At 41.0% G+C, this 19942-nt stretch overlaps 1 protein-coding gene across 1 annotated transcript in view; it reads right to left on the reverse strand.

The window, feature by feature from the left end:
- fstl5 (follistatin-like 5) overlaps window positions 1–19942 on the reverse strand; it is a 129335-nt gene that overhangs the window by 80276 nt on the left and 29117 nt on the right. Inside the window, exon 4 of the mRNA XM_079268051.1 lies at window positions 5297–5545. Coding sequence (XP_079124177.1) covers window positions 5297–5545 — 249 coding nt within the window. The remainder of the gene's footprint in view (window positions 1–5296; window positions 5546–19942) is intronic.

Consider the following 19942-nt stretch of genomic DNA (forward strand, 5'->3'; position numbering starts at 1 on the left):
GTGTGTATATTTGTTTCTCCTTTGAGATTTCCTATTTTGGTTTTGGTACCCCTAAAATGTCTGAATCAATGTTTTATGTGACTACCTGAAGTCTGCGGGCCGTTTCACTTTTTACAGGTCTGCTCATCTCAATGTCGAAACACATCCCATGTAAAACGTCGTGATGTAATAGTAAAGTAAATGATGCAGTGCAACCACACAGTAAGTAGTAAATTAAAAACTGAGAAGCTCTGGCACAGAAGGTTTAATTTGGAGCCAAACGTCTGAAGGTTTTCTAAATGTATGATCTCCCAGGTAATTGGATGTGCTGAATGCACTGACACCACTTGCTTGATGCGCCGCAACCTTAGCCCTGATTGTCTCCTCTCGTGGCAATTGCCTATTGCAGAGATTGCTCGCCTTCATGCACGCATTTCCCTCCGCAGATTGGACAGGCTTTTGTGCACCACTTAATTTTCAATCAGATCCGATCCTGGTAAAGTTGCCATGCAGTGTGAGGTGTAAATGGTGGGTCATATGCTCTCCCCCAGTGCTAATGAGAAGCTCCAGTCAACACATGGCTGTCATTTTTTATCCTGTCTTCCAAAAACTGATATGAAGCACAGAGAAGGTATGGCTGACAAGGCCTGTCCATTGCCAACATACACCCATCCAGCTGGGTCCAGAACCAGTAATGGTTCGGCTTCTTTGCATATGGATGTCAGCTCAAAAGCAATCATTTCCTCCGGCTGTGGGTTTAAGCTTGCCCAGGGGACTAATTGTCTGTCCATAAAATGAATATGAATCTTGTCAGGGATCGTGAGATACTCTGCACTTGTATGATATTTGGTCTCATTAAGACATCACTGACACATTTGAACACAAGAGATCATGGTACAATTTCACAGCTTCTTTTTAAAGACTGAATTCATGGCACTTCAAAATCACTGAGCGATCTACTGCACTATCGCTCTGCTTTCAAAATAGCATGTTAAATGTCCATGTGATATCGCTAACAATAACATGCCCAAGAAATCCAAACATGTAAATCCACAATAAACACTCTAATGATGTGCTTTGGCATGCGACTTACACATTTGTTTTCTGAATATTTACATTGGAGGAGGTTCAGTGTTTAATCAGCAGTCGTGCTGTGGAGGATTTTAGATCTGCTGAACACATACGGGTCTAAAATAAGATGACCTGCACATCCATAATTAAAATTAGGTTTGCACTGATTGTTTGGCCACTGGATGTGGTTTGAAAGTAGCTGATAAATGATGGAAATACATCTCCTGTGACCAGCTGATCGCCATTTTATTAGCTTCTATCTAACAGCAGTAAAAGTATGAGGCAATTTATTGCAGTCAGCAGAGCATTAGTGTAACCAGCATGTCATCCATCTGGCATTGACAGTTCGTTTATGGCAGTGTGTACCAAGTTTAACAGCCTACAGTCAAAGATTACAACCAGTGTAATATACTGGACAAGGGGAAGACTGTATGCTGCTGTAATGACAAGCTTTCCATGCCGTACATTCAGCCAATCAACCGAGGGAGAGATTTATTCAGGTTTTTGCACCTGTTTTCAGATGCAAACTTGATGCATTCCACCCCAAACAAAACTCATGTGCTGTATTTATCAAACAAACCCGGCTAGAGTCACAGTTTGCTTATCATTTGTGCGAGTGTCTGCAGGCTGCACTTTCTCCTCACTGCATATTCATTTAAGGGAGGAAGTCGCAATAAGTTTTGCGGGAAAAATCTCCACTTCTGAAAGGAGGTGTGAACATAGCGCAGATGGGATTCAAAAGAACTACAAGGAAGATTGTAATGTTGGCAGGAAACAAATGTGCATCAAATATAAGCTCATATATGACTAAAACCTGATTATTTGAAACACAAATGAAGCAATTATGCGTTTTTACACTGAAACACTAAAATGTTAGAAGAAGAAACATTCCTTCATTAGTTCCACAGTGGGGAAATTATTCTCTGCATTTGACCCAACCCTGTATATATAGGGAGCAGTGGGCTGCCAATGACAGGCGCCCGGGGAGCAGTTAGGGGTACAGTGTCTTGCTCACACTAAATTTCAAGGCAATTCATCCACTAGTTGCTGTGAACCGACCAAGCGACTGACATTGCCATCTCTTGGGTCAGCCCCTAGCGTGGTTACAAAGTAATCACTGCTTCTTGGCCCGTGGCATGACCTGCCACCAAATTTACCTGAAATCTGTGAAGTAGATAGTCGGTTAACTAACAAACTAACAGAGGCACAAATTGGACCCAAACATAACCACCATTATGGTAATAACTAATATTGAACTGAGGGAAATTATTTTTTATGCTGCAATAATGAGAATGTATCTCCATATTGCAAGGTAAATTGAACCCATTACCTGGAGGACAAAAAGGACACATTTAACATGCCACTGAGGGCAGATTTCATTTTACCCACTAATAACCCCTGAATCATAATCACATCTAGATTTAGTTGAAAGCTCTATTACATTTGCTCAATTATCTATTTCCTCTGATTGCCACGGTTCCTTTTTGTTCCCTTTGAAACAAAGAACAGATCCTCCGCAGCTGTGCAATGTTCAGGCAATCCCTCCGTTTTCCTGTGTAAAGATTTACAACTGAAAACGTTTTTTATAATTTCCATTTCCATTTTTTTTATATTTGAAAGTGTCGAGAAGAAAACAATGCCTTTAGCAGAGATCACTAATGGTGTCCTGTGTCCTCTCCCTGGCGCTCTCATGAAATGAGAAATGGATTAAATATCCATCACTGTAAAAAGAAAGAAGGTCTGGACCGAGCGAGGGAGGTGATGGGAGGGGGGGGGGGGGCTTGTGTGTTTTTTTTTTTATTATTGCTTCCTTTGGCTCCTGTTGATCTGATATTGATCGCCTGACATTGGTCAAATATCCCACTCTGCATTGCGGATAGCTGCTGATTGGGTGTGCAGGACAGGGCACGGAGACGGACACCAACCAGGGATGTATCACTGATCTGAATGCATTTTTTCTGTGATTGGGATGAAACAGATGCGTTGATTGTTATCAGAGGCTTATCTAGGCTGCTCTTAATGTATGACAAATCATGATGCTGCTGTTTTAAGACGGTTTGTATGTGTTGGCTCTTGTATAGAGCAGGGAATTGCTGTAAAAGCTTGCACATATTTTCCTTTCCTGCTGTGAGGCTTTGTTCATCTCTAAATTGAATATTTTAGTCGTGCCAGAATGCGTGTATGTGGTGAGACGGATGTGCTGTTCGTTTTTGTTTTTTTTTGGCTTCACAAACCGAGGATTTTGCCCCCAAAAACCCTCTGTAAGGAAGACCACAAGAGAGTTTTGTCAGAAACAGTATGTAGATCCAAAGTGGTTCCCAGTCTCGTATGAAGTCAGGAGCTCTTACTTCACTTATGTCTTGTGTTACCAAAGAGAGAGAAGCCTTGTTTCCAGGGACTAAGAATAATTGGTGTGTTTATACAGTCAATGGTAGGGAGCAGTCAACCTTCTCTGGGGAAATATGAACACGACAGCACAACCACCTGCTCCCTCCTCCGAACCGAGCTGGGCGTTTCACAATATCACAATATGACTGCTTTCAGATTGAGCGTTCTGATCTTTATGTTGTGTTCACTGTGCAATGTTATACACCACTGTATATGCCAATATTTCATGTCATTGGTTCAACAATGTCTTTAATTATGTGTAAGATGTTATGGTACAATGGCATGTGCTCTTATGTTATATAATGGGCGTAATATGCAGTAATATATGCATTTACAGAGAACATTAGAGATAACCCCTTAATTCAGATGCTGCTTTTCATGTTTTTTCCCGAAATAATACTCCTACATTGATTTTCAAAATAATTATTTTATCTTTTAATTAAAAATGAAAATGTATTTGCTGGAGTGGATCCTCTTACCGAGTACAGTTTTACAAACAAACATGATGCGGTGTTATGACATTGTGCATTACAGTTTTCAGGAGATGGAAAAGATGGGTTTGATTTTATTTTACGCCTGCTGTCATATTAAAAGAGTAGTTCGACAAATACGCTCATTTGCTTTCTGGTAAAACGTTTGTGGAAAAGGGGGATACCAAACACCAACTAAAATCTGCCGAATTAACATCTTCCACCTGGTTTGTTCAATGTGTACAAAAACATTCAAGTAAAAATGAGGATTCTCTGCTTCACAGGGGAACATGTGTCGGACTATTTCTTGGCTGCTAATAGTAACTTCCTGGAGTCTCAGCTGGTGTACTAGCATCTGCCTAATTAGGGAGCTTTAGAGATACTAGGCAGTTTTTTAATCTTTAAACTTAGCCAGGCTAGCTGTTTCCCTGTTTCCCCAGTCTTTATGCTAAGCTAAGATGACTGTTGTATTCCCCCAAAATGGCAAACTATTCCCATAAGCCCATATTCCCCAAAGTCAATTCAACAAAAGCTGCTCAATAGCAGAGCCAGCGGGTGTAATTTCTCCAAAATGAGCAAACTCTACAAAACACACCAAAGCGATGGTTGTTTATTCTAGCCACTGTTTGTGGGTGAAATTACTATGTATCTTCATTGGAGTGACATCTTTTCAATGAGCTATTTAGATATGGGGTAAGAACATTTTAATTAATTAATTTAACATTTTACCAACCAAGTAGCGGAAGATTAGAAGGGCACTCCCTAATGATGGCTGGCTAGCTGCCAAAGAGGCTGGTGGAGTAAACTGGCTCAGCAGCCAACATTTGGCTGATGGTAACTTCCCAGACTGTCTCTCACTCACAGATGTTTCAGTTATTCCTCTTCTTCTATGTTGAAAACGTCTTTAATTTCCCAATCCCTTTAGGTCATAAATAACCGAGATTCAGTCCTGGGTCACAGAATGGGTCCGACACTTAGGTATAAGCATATGTGTACCATGGAGGTACCTATGATAAAACTGCATGAGTTTAGATGAAAGTGTCCCTGACCTTATATACAGTATGTTGTGTAGGTTCTTTTCCTTCATTGCACTAAAAATGAACCACCTTCGAATGGTGAAGTTGTCCAAATCAGAAACACTTTTCAGCAAACACACACGTTTCTTTTGCAGAAACCAGCTTCAAATGTCCATACTGTGGGTGCATCAAATGTTGTCGTTTATCTAAACATTTAAGTGCCTGTCATAGCAGGAGGCAAACCCGCTTAAACCCCACAGGTTACAGGGTCAAAAGGAAACTCCTCGCATGCATTGCAAAGGGCACGGTGGTATACATACAGCATTCACTGGAGCGCACACACCATTCGAGAAAGGTCACACGAGCGCTTACCTTTGTAGAAGCACTCCTCACTGTGCATGATGGTAATCTTGTGTCCTTTGAGACAGGAGGCCCGGTGGAGCTCACAATGGTTTTGGTACAGCTTCCCATCTGAACCACACACAGGTTTATAGTGCGGCTTACAGTGATCCAAGCACTTACACTCCCCTTGGCCAGTCTCGTGGTTGGCCACACAGTGACGCCCCAAGCCACAGTACTTGTGTTCGCACAGACTTGGATAGCCATTGTGTCCCATAAAAGCTGCGGAAAACACACAGAAAGAAAAATAAACTAAGTTATATTGTTGACCGATCCACAACCTGTGATCGATGTGTACCAGAACAGATGGAAGGTCTGAGTTAAAGCTCTTGTTACAGGTTGGATCTCATTAAGGCTCTTTCAGTCCCGTCAACCCTCACATGGAATCCCCGTTGATACAGGATGATGTTTTTCTAAAGTCACAAAATGTTATAAATCCATAACACCCACATTGAGAGTGGTTAAAAGTCTGTTTACTTCAACCCAAGACTGCAGAGATGTCAAATAAATGTACATTTTAATCAAATTACTTTAAATGTTTTTTTTAAGAGAGAAATATGCTCCGTCTATGCGAGTATGCTTTCCCCTTCCAACTGGGAAACCCTCTTCAGATCTACATTGTCATGGAGGCTTTGTCATTTTAAGGGCTGAATCAGTTCGTGGTGAGGAGAGTGAACTTCTTAAACTTCTGACAGGTGGGCAACAGCACCACTTAATGGAAGCACACATGCCGGTAAAACAGAAGAAACATCATGAACATGTTTTAACTCATTGTGAATTAAAATATAACCTTATTACATTTGCCTTTCACTGTCTTTTTCAAAGTTCATTAAGGTTTCATGGAACATTAATGATGTTAAAATAAGAACGAGACAATACTTCGCTGCTACTAACAAGTATTTCCATTACAATTATTTATGCGTTTTGCCTTTATTATACCTCAGCTGGAGAAGGACAGGAAAGGGGGCGAGAGAGAGGGAACAAGATGCAGCAAAGGCCTGTGGGTCAGATTCAAACTCCGCTGCAGTAAGAAGTCCGTCTACATGGTGTGCCCGCTCTACAAGGCGAGCTACAGGAGCATCACATCTGCGTGTTATTTTACGCGATCAATCATCCAAAAAACATCAGAAAGCAGAGGAAAATGTCCATCACGATATCCTAGAGTAGGAGGTGATGACATTAAATGTCTTATTCTTTGAAGTATGCTGGATGTTTCATGCATGTGTTGTGTGTGTGTGTGTGTAAATAGAAAGATATATACACAGTATTCATTGAGCTAACGCATAGAGCAGTGGTTCATAATCCATGGGTCCAGATCCCCTAAGGGATCAGCAGATAAAACTCAGAGGTTATAAGAGGATCTACAAAATCTCAAGGATATTTTGAAAGTCGTTTGCATAAAATCGAGTTTTATTTGAACCCTCCAGACCTTAAAAACCCAAGAGTCTGAGGAAATCTCCAGTGCAAAGCCTTCGATCGAACTCACAGCTACTTTGATGGCATAGAGTATGTTTACAGTGGCCAGCGTGTCCCACAGTTTACCTCACCTTTATGTGAGTGTGGCTTTATGTCAATTAACGCTCCACAGTGAATGACTAAAGGGGGGACGGCTTGGGTTTTGCAGGCTGGGGAGAACATTGCAGCTTGTATGTCTTTCTTCAGCAGCAGTTATTTGAAGAAATAGTACATAATTAAAAAAGCCGACAACTAGGAAATACCGCAGGATCGTGAGGATGCCTTCATTTACAAAAGGTTTCATGAGAACACCATTTATCTCAATAAACGATGAGTGTTATTTTCTTTGAGGACATGATTCTGTTGTGGTCTGCCATTTCAACCTATATGAACACCAATACGTCTTGACAAGCCACACATCAGTCTGTGCAGAAACCCATGAACCACATCAAATATATCGGCTCTCTAATAGCAGCTTGCTCACCCTTAAATTGCCCTTTGCGATGGTCCTCAAGGGACGGTGGACGGGTATGATGAGCAGAGAAAATAAAGACTTAAAGAAACTATCCTTCCTAGCACCAAACAGACAACATCAGCAACCAGCTGTTGAAGAAGAACAATTTTAGCCAAACCCAGATCTGTTTTTCTCCCGGGGTGGTGGAGGCAAAAACAGAGCTGGGTTCATATTCAGCAGGTCAGAAACATAACACCGGATGGAATGATAATGTTGCTTTGCTTAACGTCTAATTAAGCAACTGTTTGCTAATATGTTAGCCATAAAACGCTATAGGGCTAGTACTACGGTGGCTGCTATTTATCAGCAAGTTTTTCATATTTCTGCCACCTTCAGGCCACATTGGATTAATGCTGCTATACATTTGATGAATCTTTTTTTTTGTTTCACCATGAACTTAATCTTAACCCTCAGCTATATATTGCATTACTTACCTAAGCCTATCCAGCTACATTAATTATGCTTAATATTAAAACAATGGCTTCATTTTGAAATCAAAGCCGGCCGCATTTTTATTTCTGCCGACGTAAAGAAGGAAAGCTCATAAAAACTGTATCCGCTTCCCATTCATCTTGAAATATCTGTCAATATTCAACTTTAATGAATTTGATTGTGGTCTTCACTGTAGTACAGACCGTCGCAACACATGTATGGGAACAACACGTTAACAGAGAAGGTTGCTTCCAAACATATTAGCAATGCAAATTGGTTGCACATGACCTTAATTCATAGAACGCAGGGTTGCACTTAGTCCCGATAAGAGAGTGTAACTGAACTGTAAAACTGTCATGGAAGGAAGAAAAATCACTGAACTGAGGCGCATACAGACTGGCAATCCACAAACTCTACTTTCACATTGCGCACACTGTCTCACTGACCAATAAATATTGACTAGAAAGTGGTGCTTCACTGCATTAATTACAATCTATGAAGCATTTGGCTTTGAGCAGAACGGGCAGCGGTATAAACTCAAAGGAAAGGCAAAATGAGCACCCGGCGTCCACAGACGAAGCAAATGGTTTGAACAATGCATTAGATAAATCGCTTTGCATCTTAGCTGAAACATTGTGAAGTTAGTATCGGCATTTGCATGAAAACACAAATTCCAAAAAGGAAACCGTTGTTGCATTTGCACCATTTCCTTGTATCATCGTGTAAGTAGCTAAAAGCCACATACATGCGGTCTTTATTTGTTGTCAAGTCAAAATTAATTCAATCATGAGAGATGAAGAATACCATCTGAGAAATGAGGTTAAATGAAATCCTGAAATGTCAGTTTTGAGAGCTTTGTGGCTTTCAATTGAAATGTGTTTATATCTGAGCTTTAGCAGTTGGACGATGTGGTTAACACACCAACTTAAAAGTGTTAAGCCTCATTCGCATCCCGGACATCACCCCACACACAGTCCTGCGTTATCATCGAGCTGTCACAGAGGGTTTAGACGAGATACACGCGCGTACACTGTGACCTGATTGGAGACAGTCAATTTGCTAGTTTATTAAATCCCTGTGGTGGCCCGGCATAATGATTATTCAGTGAATTTGCGTCGCACAGCCAGGCATCCTCTGCCAGCAGCAGGGTCAGCGAAGGCCGCAGTCATTTGTTATCAGTATGCACATCCAACAGTCTGGTCATCAGCTGACATCGGAGACAAATGAGGAGTTGTGCACAGCCATTCATTTATTGATGACCTATTGCTTTTTCAGAGCATTGAGGGAAAACACGCTGCTCAGTGGTGAATGACAACCCCAAGGATGTTGTGTGAATTTTGAGCTGGAACTGTGCACTTATAAACGCCTATCAGGAGCATAAATCATGATAGGGGTGGATTTGTTTCAGCTCTGCTTATTTTGGTACAAGACAGGAGAGACAAACACGATGAGATATCACAGTATTATCTCTTAATACGATATGGTATATGAGATACGATGTAGGCTGTGAAGGCTGTTGTGTAGTTCTGCTGCACACAACAGGGAAGCTCATTTTTACCCATTAAGAAATTGGAAACTGTTGGTAAAGTTCAAATGAGTTTTCATCCAGACTGCCGCTGATCCAACAAAGCAACAGAAGATTAAAGTCTCAGTGAAACAGAAGCTAGAGCGTCTTTAGCTTCTGTTCTGGGACGTATTTTCCAAAGAAACGCAGTATTTGAGCAGCGAACATTTCAAGAAGGATTGGAAATCGAATCGTTCGCATTCGATTGGACCGCTAAAAAGTGGGAGCTTAGAATGTAGTCCGATACGGTGGTCGAGAGGACGGTGGCTCACACACACCTCACTTGCCACTAAAAGTTGAAGATCGATTGATGGATGGATAGATGTCACCATGTTATTGGTTTAAATTGGTTGGTACGAGCTTACGTAAACACAATTCATATTTTGTTTTCAGGAAGAAAAGATTTTTTGGGGAATTAAAGAGATGACCTACCATGATCATTTATTATCTAAAATGAATATAAGATCGTCAAACAACGGCATGCTTCACATTACTCACTAACATTCAAATATAATCATTGAATTCAATTCACAGTAAAACGTTAACATTTAGTCAGAGCATGTAGGCAACATCAAGTGATCTGACCCGTTATGCTTCCATCTTCAGTCTGACATTGCCTCTTCGATTGATTATTACTCCTCGGTTCCAGCGCACAGCTGACAACCGTTGACAATGGCTAGACGATGGCATTAGTCCCGCCCATAGTGCAGATTGGCTAAGTGTTAGTGCCCCCGAGGCGCTCATTGGCTCGTACACTTTTTTTAATCAAGAAACCGCTGTTTCATGTCACGCTGCCGAATCGGTCAACTCAAACTTGATGGAGTCATGGACGGTCTGTACCCAGGCACAATCAGATTGTCATTGCAGAAGAAGCCTTGCCATCACAGCAAAAGACAAAAAGCATTATAGTGGAAACTCTTTGTAAAACCATCCAAGCTGCCCTCTGACATCTCTTGCGCTCATGCTGCATCTAAATGCTGAAAACCACCAATAACAACAAAACTTTAAATCCAAAGTCACTTACAGGGAAATACATGACATGTGACCAACACATCCTAAGTAGTAGCTGACCCCTGTTAGCAGTGGGTTGCTCTAAAACGCCTGGAGAGAAACTTGGGGTTCAAGTGTCTCACTCAAGGACGTTTCAACATGCAGACAGTAGGCCACTGAACTACAGCTACTTTAGCAATGCCCCAATGTTTTGAAGCACATTCACTCTTGGATGTGCATCTCTTTTTCAACAAGCTACACTGAAGGTCCTATTTCCAGCGGGGGCTTTTTCCTCTGCTCTTCCTAAACTAAGAAGGTTCGCCTGGTACACATCTGATGTTTTCCATTACAGCAGCTCAGAGTCCTGAGGGAGAGACCAGACTGTGGTAAACAACAGGCGGGAGTTCTAAGCTCACTCGGCGCACCGAGTTAAGATGGCCCACAAGGCCCATGAACGAGTACAAGGGGATGCAAATCAGAAAAATACAACGATTAAACAATGCTAAACCTTTACATTGCACACAAACAATGTCACATTCCCGTACACCGGCTGACACATGGCTCGTTTAACTTCTTTGAAAGTCACAGCAGACGTTGGGCCGTGTGCAGAGCTGCAAACACTGGAATACACAAGCATCTACAGTAGCAGTTCAGTGCATTTTTAGCAAAGCCGTTGCAAAGAAAAAGTTGAATGTGTGCAGTCGATCTGCCGTCACGTTGGGTTTTCTCCCACAGTGACTGAAATAAACTGTGACTATTAGCAGAGTCTCAGAAACAGCAAGCTCCCGAATGTTGCAGATTTGTTGACCATGAATTTATTATTTGTGACATATTAATGGAGAATGCAATTAACTGTCTTGACGCCTGATTCATTTTCACCCAGCTTGAGTTGTTATTTATGCACAGCCTTGTAGATTTCATCTTAGACTTGCAATAAGGGAACAAGTTCTACCGAGAGGAACTTCAAAAAGTCTTTTGAATAACCAGACAATCCAGCCATAATAGATTTGTCACATGCAAATGTAAATGAGGTTACTAGTGCAATGCATATGAGGGGCGCGTCTATATTCGGCGTCAGAATGAGCGGATTGTTGGAGTCCGGTATCGCTGCTTGCAGCGTTGTCGGAGGCGTGCCTGTTATGCTTCCTTCATGCTAAATCACTTATTAAAACTCAATTGTAGAGATCTGTCGTATGAATCCACTAATCGATTATCCGACAAAATCGTAGAGTTAATTCGACTAAGAATTTCTTTGGTCGAGGACGGCCTTACTGCTGTCAATGAGCACTGTGCAGAGCCCTGAAGCTCTGTTCACGTTTTTATTCAAAGTGTATTAACATTGAACGTGTCACATATTATCCTATTTGCAACAACTTCAACACTGCACGTCCTTGGGTCCCCAGCAATACACCCACCAAGTGTGCAGTAGATCGGATGAAAGGATCTTGAGATATGCAAAGGACACACACACACACACACACACACACACACACACACACACACACACACACACACACACAGATAGAGATGCCTTGCTTAATATTTAAGATAACTCAAGTTGGTGTCTGTACTACATAGCAGGCGAAAAATGTGCATTTTTCTTTGGAAAATGTTTGAAAATGATTCATTTTGTTTTGTTCAATGGTGGATTCAAGGTTGTGCCCAGAAACAACTACACTGCCAAACGATTCATCATCCTGTATTAAAATTAAACTTTAGAGCCATTTTTCTGACTTCCACATTTTACTCTGAGATGCTACTCGAGGGTTAAATCAAAATGTGCCGCCACCACCAGGTTTGAAACTTTACAGCTCCGTGTCTAATGGAAAGTGTCATGTATGCAAGTGTAAATGAGCATAACTCGCACTTTCACATATATTCAGCTGTCAATTTAGAAAGCTCCACTGTTTTGAAATATGGAGATGTATGCAGCAACCTTACCGTACGTATTCTTGGCAAAGATCCTTTTATGATTAAAAATTGTTGTGGCATTAAAAGTCAGAACAGCAGCGAGTTGTAGCTTCGTTATCCTTAGGCACACCAAGTCAAAGATCTCTGTCTTCAAGGAGTAGACCTGCTAAAAGACCTTGTATCCATCAGCAACGTTACGGAGGTGTTGTGTTATCACCTGCTGAAATGCACCTCCTCTCCTTCCCTCCTAATATGCTAATTGCAGCACCGGGAAACACTTTTGCTCCTGGTGGCATAAAGAACTCGTGAACATTTTATGAGAAGCTATTTGAGGCATAAGAGCTTTTTCAACCCTTTGAAGCAAGGTAACCCACTATGTTTAAAACATTGATGACTTCCCTTCCACCTCAATGAGTCCGTCCCATAGTCCTTCCTCTCAAATGCAAAGCACGAGGGAAAGTCAGAAGAAAATGTGTCATGGTATGTCTTATATTTAGCAAGTGCACACTTCTCTAGTGAATAGTAACTAAACATGTGACTGTAGGTGCATGTATGTTATTTTAGCCTATAGTTTCATACTGTAGCATAATTGGATCGGATAGCGTTTTGCTTTTAATCGATGTGGCCCTTCCTTTGGTCATTTTAGTTTTGTTTGATAAATGAACTGCACCAAACAGAGGGCACCTAATTAACAAAAGAGAAGGCCTCTTCCTTTTTTTTAATGACATCTGAGCTCTTCAAACCTGCTGATCTGAAACCTTGCCAGCTCACCCTGCATCTCTGCTTACCAACTGAAGATGAAGGAAAGGTCTTTGCATTCACATTTTCACACATTCACTTCTTACCCAAGATGACTAAACAGTGAAATGCAATTTCCTCCTGAACAGTAAAACATGCCACAGTTAAAAAGTGCAAAGGTCAAAGTTGCAACGTGCCGGCAGGAGTAGCAGCACAAAATGCTCCCGTGTGCCCCGAATTATCACGTACAATTGAAATACAGCGAGGGGGAAATGTATTACATTTCTAAAAAAGACAGGAATATTTTCAGTTCAGGTAAAGGAGGCAGATAGCAAGGTGTTTACAACTGAACATCCATCTTGTAGCTCTCTAGAAACGCGACTGACGGCACACGAATAGACTTTGCTGGGTGTTCGAGAAATCTAACACAACAACCAAGTCAAGTCACGTCCAATTTATTCATAAAAAGCTGTCTGACACATTCATCACAAACTACTTTGCAGAGTAGGAAGGACGCACTGGAAATACAAATGAAAACGACTGCATGTGGAACGTTCTCCAGCTTATCAATGGTTCAAGACTATATTAATAGCCAAACCATGACCGTGAACTACACCGTGCCCATTAAAAGTACCCAACCAATCATTAAGGATGTTTTTATTTGTATTTATTTTATTACAAATTTGAATCGGAACAAATTCACTTTTCACACTGATCCAAGAGGGAGAAGCATTATCTAAAGGTACTAAATTTAGAACATTAATATCGCCTCCTGCCAACAGTAATGCGTTCTTTTCGGCCTAAACATCATCTTCCCATGTTAAGGTCATGTGATGACAACTGAGACCAATCCATAATAACTGAGCAAACTTTGCTTCAATTTGCAGATAAAGACATGAGAGATGGCTCAGAAAAGAAGTAGTGAGTGGACCTTACAGTCGTGTTTCTGTGACTCCTGGTTGGCAAAATACCAATTGTTTACTTGTATCTTCTTCTTTTTTTAAATTAGCAAAGAGTAATGTAGGACATCGTGTCCACCTTAAGTTAAAAGGTCAGCCCACCTTAAGTGAGCCTCAGCTGAAGATGTGGATAACTTACACTTTCAATTCAATCAACAGATGGCAAGCAAGACACATACATTTTGCTTGGATCTTGAGGAGTTGCATTTATTCACCCGCTCTAGCTCATACTCTACACTGAACTGCTACATTCACAGCTACCATAAACTTCATGTTCATCGTAATACACGCTCGCTTTCTCTCTCTCCGGAGAGCACATTGTGTAGCGTTACTTGGAACCGACATGTCCGTGCTGAATGGAGATGATATGTGGTAGTGGTGGCAAGTGAATAAAATACCTATATATATATATATATATATATATATATATATCCTGCTTTTGTAGCTGGAAGAAGACTAAACACACAAGAACCCCAAACTGTGCAATACATCCCATCAATACAGTAGCATAGAAAGCAGATGGTGTGTATTTAGGACAATATTGAAAGAAAAAAAACATGACAGAAGCTACATCCACCATTACAAATAAAATGAAGTCTGTCATTTTATCAGTTGTGATGCCATAAATGAGTGTGTCTGCCTCGCTCTGTTTCTCTCCTTCAGGAGCACGCTGTCCAGAAGCAATACACAATAATACCTCCAAACCAATGCCAATCGGTGTTTTGGGATTGCATGTGACAGCCCTTGTGTCCACCTTCAGTCGGCCTATTGTTGATTAGCGCCAACACAAACCCGGTGTGGACGGGTAGACGGGGGGGATCAAAGAATTTGCATCGCTGATTTGTATAATCGAGTTACTTGAGGAATTGTTTCAGCCTTACCCTGGTATACAGTAACACTGCCAAAGCCCAGCAGCTGTGCAGCTTAGCTTCCTGAGGGGTCATGCTTACGACGAACTAGCATCTTGAACGGAAGCTCTTCACGAATAACGTAGGCTGAAACTCTAACTACATGTGCGTTCTACAGTATCAAGACAAAAATTAACTGTGGCGGCGTCGGCACTCCCCTGCTCGGAGTATAAATGCATTTTAGTAGTGGCAGTAAATACACAGATGAAGTAGGAGCAACAGTTTTGTTTGTCCCCTGGATATCCGTCCAGCTGAGCATCTGTTTCCAGCCGCTGGGCTAACGTTAACTCCAGTCTACAACACATCACTCCGTCATGTAGATCAGGTCTGCAGATTGTAAACTGTCGACTATTTAAAACCAGTCAGACTGAAGTCTGTTGTTGGGAGATTGGGGTAACCTGTTTTACATTTGTTCATGACAGGTTATTTACTACTGAAGGCTACAGCAATTGTGATATTAATTGCTTATTTGATTGGCAACAGCGGCACATGAATATGCTGCAGATTGTGTCTATCAGTTGTGAAGTTTATTAGACTGCCTCTCATCACTGTTGCGTTTCTGCCTTCTTAGCAAACAAAATGTGGTGCTAATTGAATCTCTGAGTTATCTGCACGTTTACTTTCGTACAAATGTTGAAAGCTAAACCTAATTTAATTGAACTATAAAGCTGTGCCAGTTCAAAACGTGCCTGTTCAGAACGGATGTGTGTCCCGCAGACATACATACAGACAGAGACAACTTCTATTTTAGTTCGATTAGATTCGGGACTGAACGGATTTCAAATCTTGATGAACTGACTCAATACTGGATTTGGATGAACATCCAGACCAACCCAACGCTGGTACGAATGCGGTGTCCTATTTAGTTTTAAAGATACATGTATAAGCTCTAATCTCTCCACCCTATCCCATTGTTAGCATGTAAAATACAATTCCTATTTTTCACACAATAATTCTGAACATCCACTGAGCTAGATGTTATTTTGTATTACTTAAGCTCTCGGACACAATGTGGCCGAGATATCAGCTAATGGAAAAAATAAGCAATCATCAATCACTCTGATGTGCACCTGCTTTTATTGGGTTGCTTGTTACTTTCTCTTTTCAGATTTTACAATACACTGTTAAAAAAGATAGTAAATTCAACACATAAATGTGCCTCAGCAGATATTTATTGTTGTTATATATATTCAATTGTTTTGTAAAGAAGACCTATACTGTCGAGGTTATATGACTTCAATAGATGTGATGGACAAATGCTTCAGTCGTGATAAAAAAACAGGAAACGACATGTATTCAATTGCAGTAACAAGACCGAAATAAATGTGTTACTTCCACCCTCTTACAGTATGTGTGTGTGCTGGTCCGTGGCTGAGTGCACGTGCTAGAGAGTGGATATGAGAGCACCTGGCAGCCACTTGGCAACTTTCCGTCCCGTTTCATTCCCTCGCCTGATGACTGAACGTGGGCCCGGCTCCTCTCCTTCTGTCCACATCAGGATGCAGCACTGAGAGCGTTTGCTCCAACAACCCCATTTTCAGAGATTGAGGACTAATTGTAAGCACCCCACGCTTCTCCCTGCTTCACATTACAGTGAGCTGTCTGGTTGGTTGGCAAACAGCAGAAAGCCAGGTAGTTTCTCTTCTCCCATATTTATGCTTCCTCTGATGAATGTGTGTTAATGTATCGTTATTTTTGATCAAACATTAGTAATTAATAAATGAGTAATCTCTCATAGAAGTAAGGAGATTTTAAAGAACAATGAATTTAAGGATTTAGGTTAGCGTGGAGGATTTGGAGGATGTAGCTCTTTGGTTTTCCTTTCAAATCAGAATTACGACACAATATAATGTTGGATGTGCAACAACTTGTCTTTTTCCACAGATTAAGTTCAGTTAAGTGTCAGTTTAATGTAAAGTAGATTTGCAGCAATGATGCAGACCAGCTTTAGGATGGCATTTTTTGAGGGAAGAAACGGATATGTGCCAGTGGAGGAATGCTAATGGTAAACACACAAAGGAAATCTAAGCAAAGGCATATTTGTTTACACAATGAACAGGTTTAGTTTGAAATGTAATCTAATGTAATTGCAACCGTCAATGCTAAATGCTCTCGTCGACAGCATTAAGAGTTCGCTCCAGGTTCAAAGTGATGCTGAAGTGTGTGATTCGAGGGTATGAAGGTTAACAAATGAGCAGAATCATGTTCACAGTAGAAAGGCTGCGTCTTTACGGACTCCAGTCCGGATCTGTTGACAATATTTGACCACACAAATATTTTCTGTTGTGTTTTTTTGTTTTGGCAGGTGGTCCTAAACAACTAATAATTTAGACCATAAGATCTTAAGACTTATGCATAAGAACCAGCAATCAATGGTCATGGTGAATGGACTGTACTTGTATTGCGCTCTTCTAGTCTTTCCGACCACTCGAAGCACTTTCACCCTACTTGTCATCATTCACCCGTTCACTAACTGATGGATATTACCATGCCTTACCATGCCACCTGCCCATCAAACTATCACATTCACAGCTACGGGAGCAATTTTGGGGGAGAGTGTTTTGCTCAAGGACATATCGACATGCGACCAGCGGAGCCGGGGATCGAACCGCCGATCCTCTGATTGAAGGACGACCCTGCTCTCCACTTAGCCCCGAATCAATTAGGAGGGACTATTTTTATCTTTTTTCGATGAACTTCATATGGTTCTTTATCTCTGCCGTAGGTTAAACAGCTCAAGGCTTTTGTTATATGGCCTCAGAGGGTTATACCGTTTAAACTCAATAGGGGACAATAGAGAAGAAAATCCAGAGTCCCCAAAAAACAGGAACTGAATAGTAAAAAGATAATAGCACATAATGCACCTGTCTGACAAAAACACAACAGGAAAACACATTTCTTTTTTATGATGAAACACTTAAAAGACCAGCTATGATTTCAGCACAACAAAGAACATGAAGAAAACAAAAATTTCAGTTTTGTTTATTTATTTTTTGTCCCACAACTGCAGCGATGAGCTAAACCACACAACAAGACAAAAGTCTACTGTCAGTCAAATCATCTTTTTATATCGCTCTACATGCAAACAGTGCAACAAATGAAGCAGCTTTGCAAGACAATCTTGAATCTGAGTGTGTTGGCTCTTCTAACTCATATGGTATGTTCATGCTTCCTAAATTTACCACAAAAAGCCGTTTTAGATATTAAAGCTGTCGTCACCGCTGTGAGGCGAGTTATGTCACGCTCCTGGGAATTTGGAGAATTCTTTAAGATTTTGTTTTTACTTGTTTTGTAAGCTGCAAAACAGAGAAGTCACTTTAATTTTGGACAGAATGTAGAGTATAATAAAAAATGAAATGGACTGCTGAAGAGGACTGTTGGTGGTAATACTGTTGATCTTGCTAAGTGTGCAGCACGCCATGCTTCCTTTGGCAGTACTGATGATCGTCATCCTTGTGCGTGTTATCATTTTCGAATAAGCAGTTTAACCATTTTTTTGCGAGTTCATTAAGCATTCAAAGAGCTGAAAATAAATTGCATGCCATCACAGTATATTACGCTAAGGCTCATAAAAGGCCTAGGACCAGTCAATGTTTACCAGCATTAGTAACCATCTCCAGGAGACAGACAAGTGGGAATTGAAACTTTTTGTGTCGGTTGACTAAAAATAAATGATGTAGCTCAGAAGGCTTTTGGTTTTCTGGAGAAAACAGTGAATTTCCTTCATCAGAACTGATAACAGGACTGAAGTCTGAAGCTCTTTCGGTTTTCAAAGACACCAAATATCATACAAGTCCAGGAAATCACTCTTCCATTCATTTTCAGTACAGCAGTTCCAAATTACTCAAGTGGATGCGCTCTTCCGATGCTGAACAGGATTTTTGACTTCAAACTAGAGAGCGAAGGCAGTCAAACAGCTAACTTCCCGTTGAAAATGTGTATCCTGGGATGAGCGCAGCGGAGCTCTCCAATTTAATTGGCATTTAAAGAAACACCATTTGAACGATTAGTTCATTAAAGTCTGTGCCCAGGCAGGACATATTTGATAGAGTACTAAACCGTGGTTCAGAGGATGCAGATTCCTGCTGGTTTACATTTAATTAGGAACTGACTTTCACCTGGGACACGAGCAGGTACAACGGAGAACTATGCTGGACTCCATCACACGATTAAAAAATCTAAAAAATGTAGGATGCACACTGAGCTTTGGGTGAACACATAAAACCCAGAGAAGATTGGGATAGTTAATTCAGTTGACAGGTGTATTTTGACTTGTCATAGAAGAAAACGCACAAGTATAACATTATGAATGATTGTAGCCTCTTCGACCGTAGCACCTTTCCTCAGAGACTATGAGGCTTCGGAGGAAACCATTGTGTTCCAACTGCAGGCACCAGGGTCTAAATTAGGTCCCCGGGACCTAAAGCGCTCACAAATAATTATCAGATGATTAACTGTGGAGACAGACTCACTTAGTTTCATTTTCCTCCTCTGCATTTTATTAATTACATCCAACGTGCATCAGTAAATACTATGCAGCAGGAAATGCCGCCACAGTAAGAAAAAAACAATTGGGTGACCTCAGTGCATGCATCAGCTTCCAACAGAATATCAGGAACTGTACTGGCCGTGAAACTTGGCTGAATCCCAGAATATCGAACAACGCCATTCGACCGTGACTCGTTTCTATATATCGATCTGACAGAACAGAGGACTCTAGGCGAGAGAGAGGAGGCATGTGCTTTGTGGTGAATAACGTTAACGTTAATTTACTAATTGAAGGAGCTGACGGGTTTGCATTTCACTGGGGTTTTAAATTTAAATGACAGTAAATGCCCTTGTCCCATGTCATGTTGCTTTTTCATCCATCAGGGCACTAATTTGCCCCTTTTGTCTTCGCAGGTTTTTTAGACCGCTATAGAAACGCAGACAACAATGGACTGAAGGAACCTTTTAGTTCCTTGACTAAAATTACCAAGAGATTCTTGATGGAAACGTGGCTTTTGGTCAAGATGTGCTAAACCGTTAAAACCAGCATGCACAACACCAGCGAAAATAAATTGAATGGAGACATTATCAATGTTAGTAGTGACAGCTGCGTTAGTCAAACCATCCACAGGATAGAAGGAACATAGCTCTTAGTTGTAT

This window comes from Melanostigma gelatinosum (genome assembly GCF_949748355.1).
Source record: "Melanostigma gelatinosum genome assembly, chromosome: 5".
In the NCBI taxonomy this organism is placed as follows: domain Eukaryota; kingdom Metazoa; phylum Chordata; class Actinopteri; order Perciformes; family Zoarcidae; genus Melanostigma; species Melanostigma gelatinosum.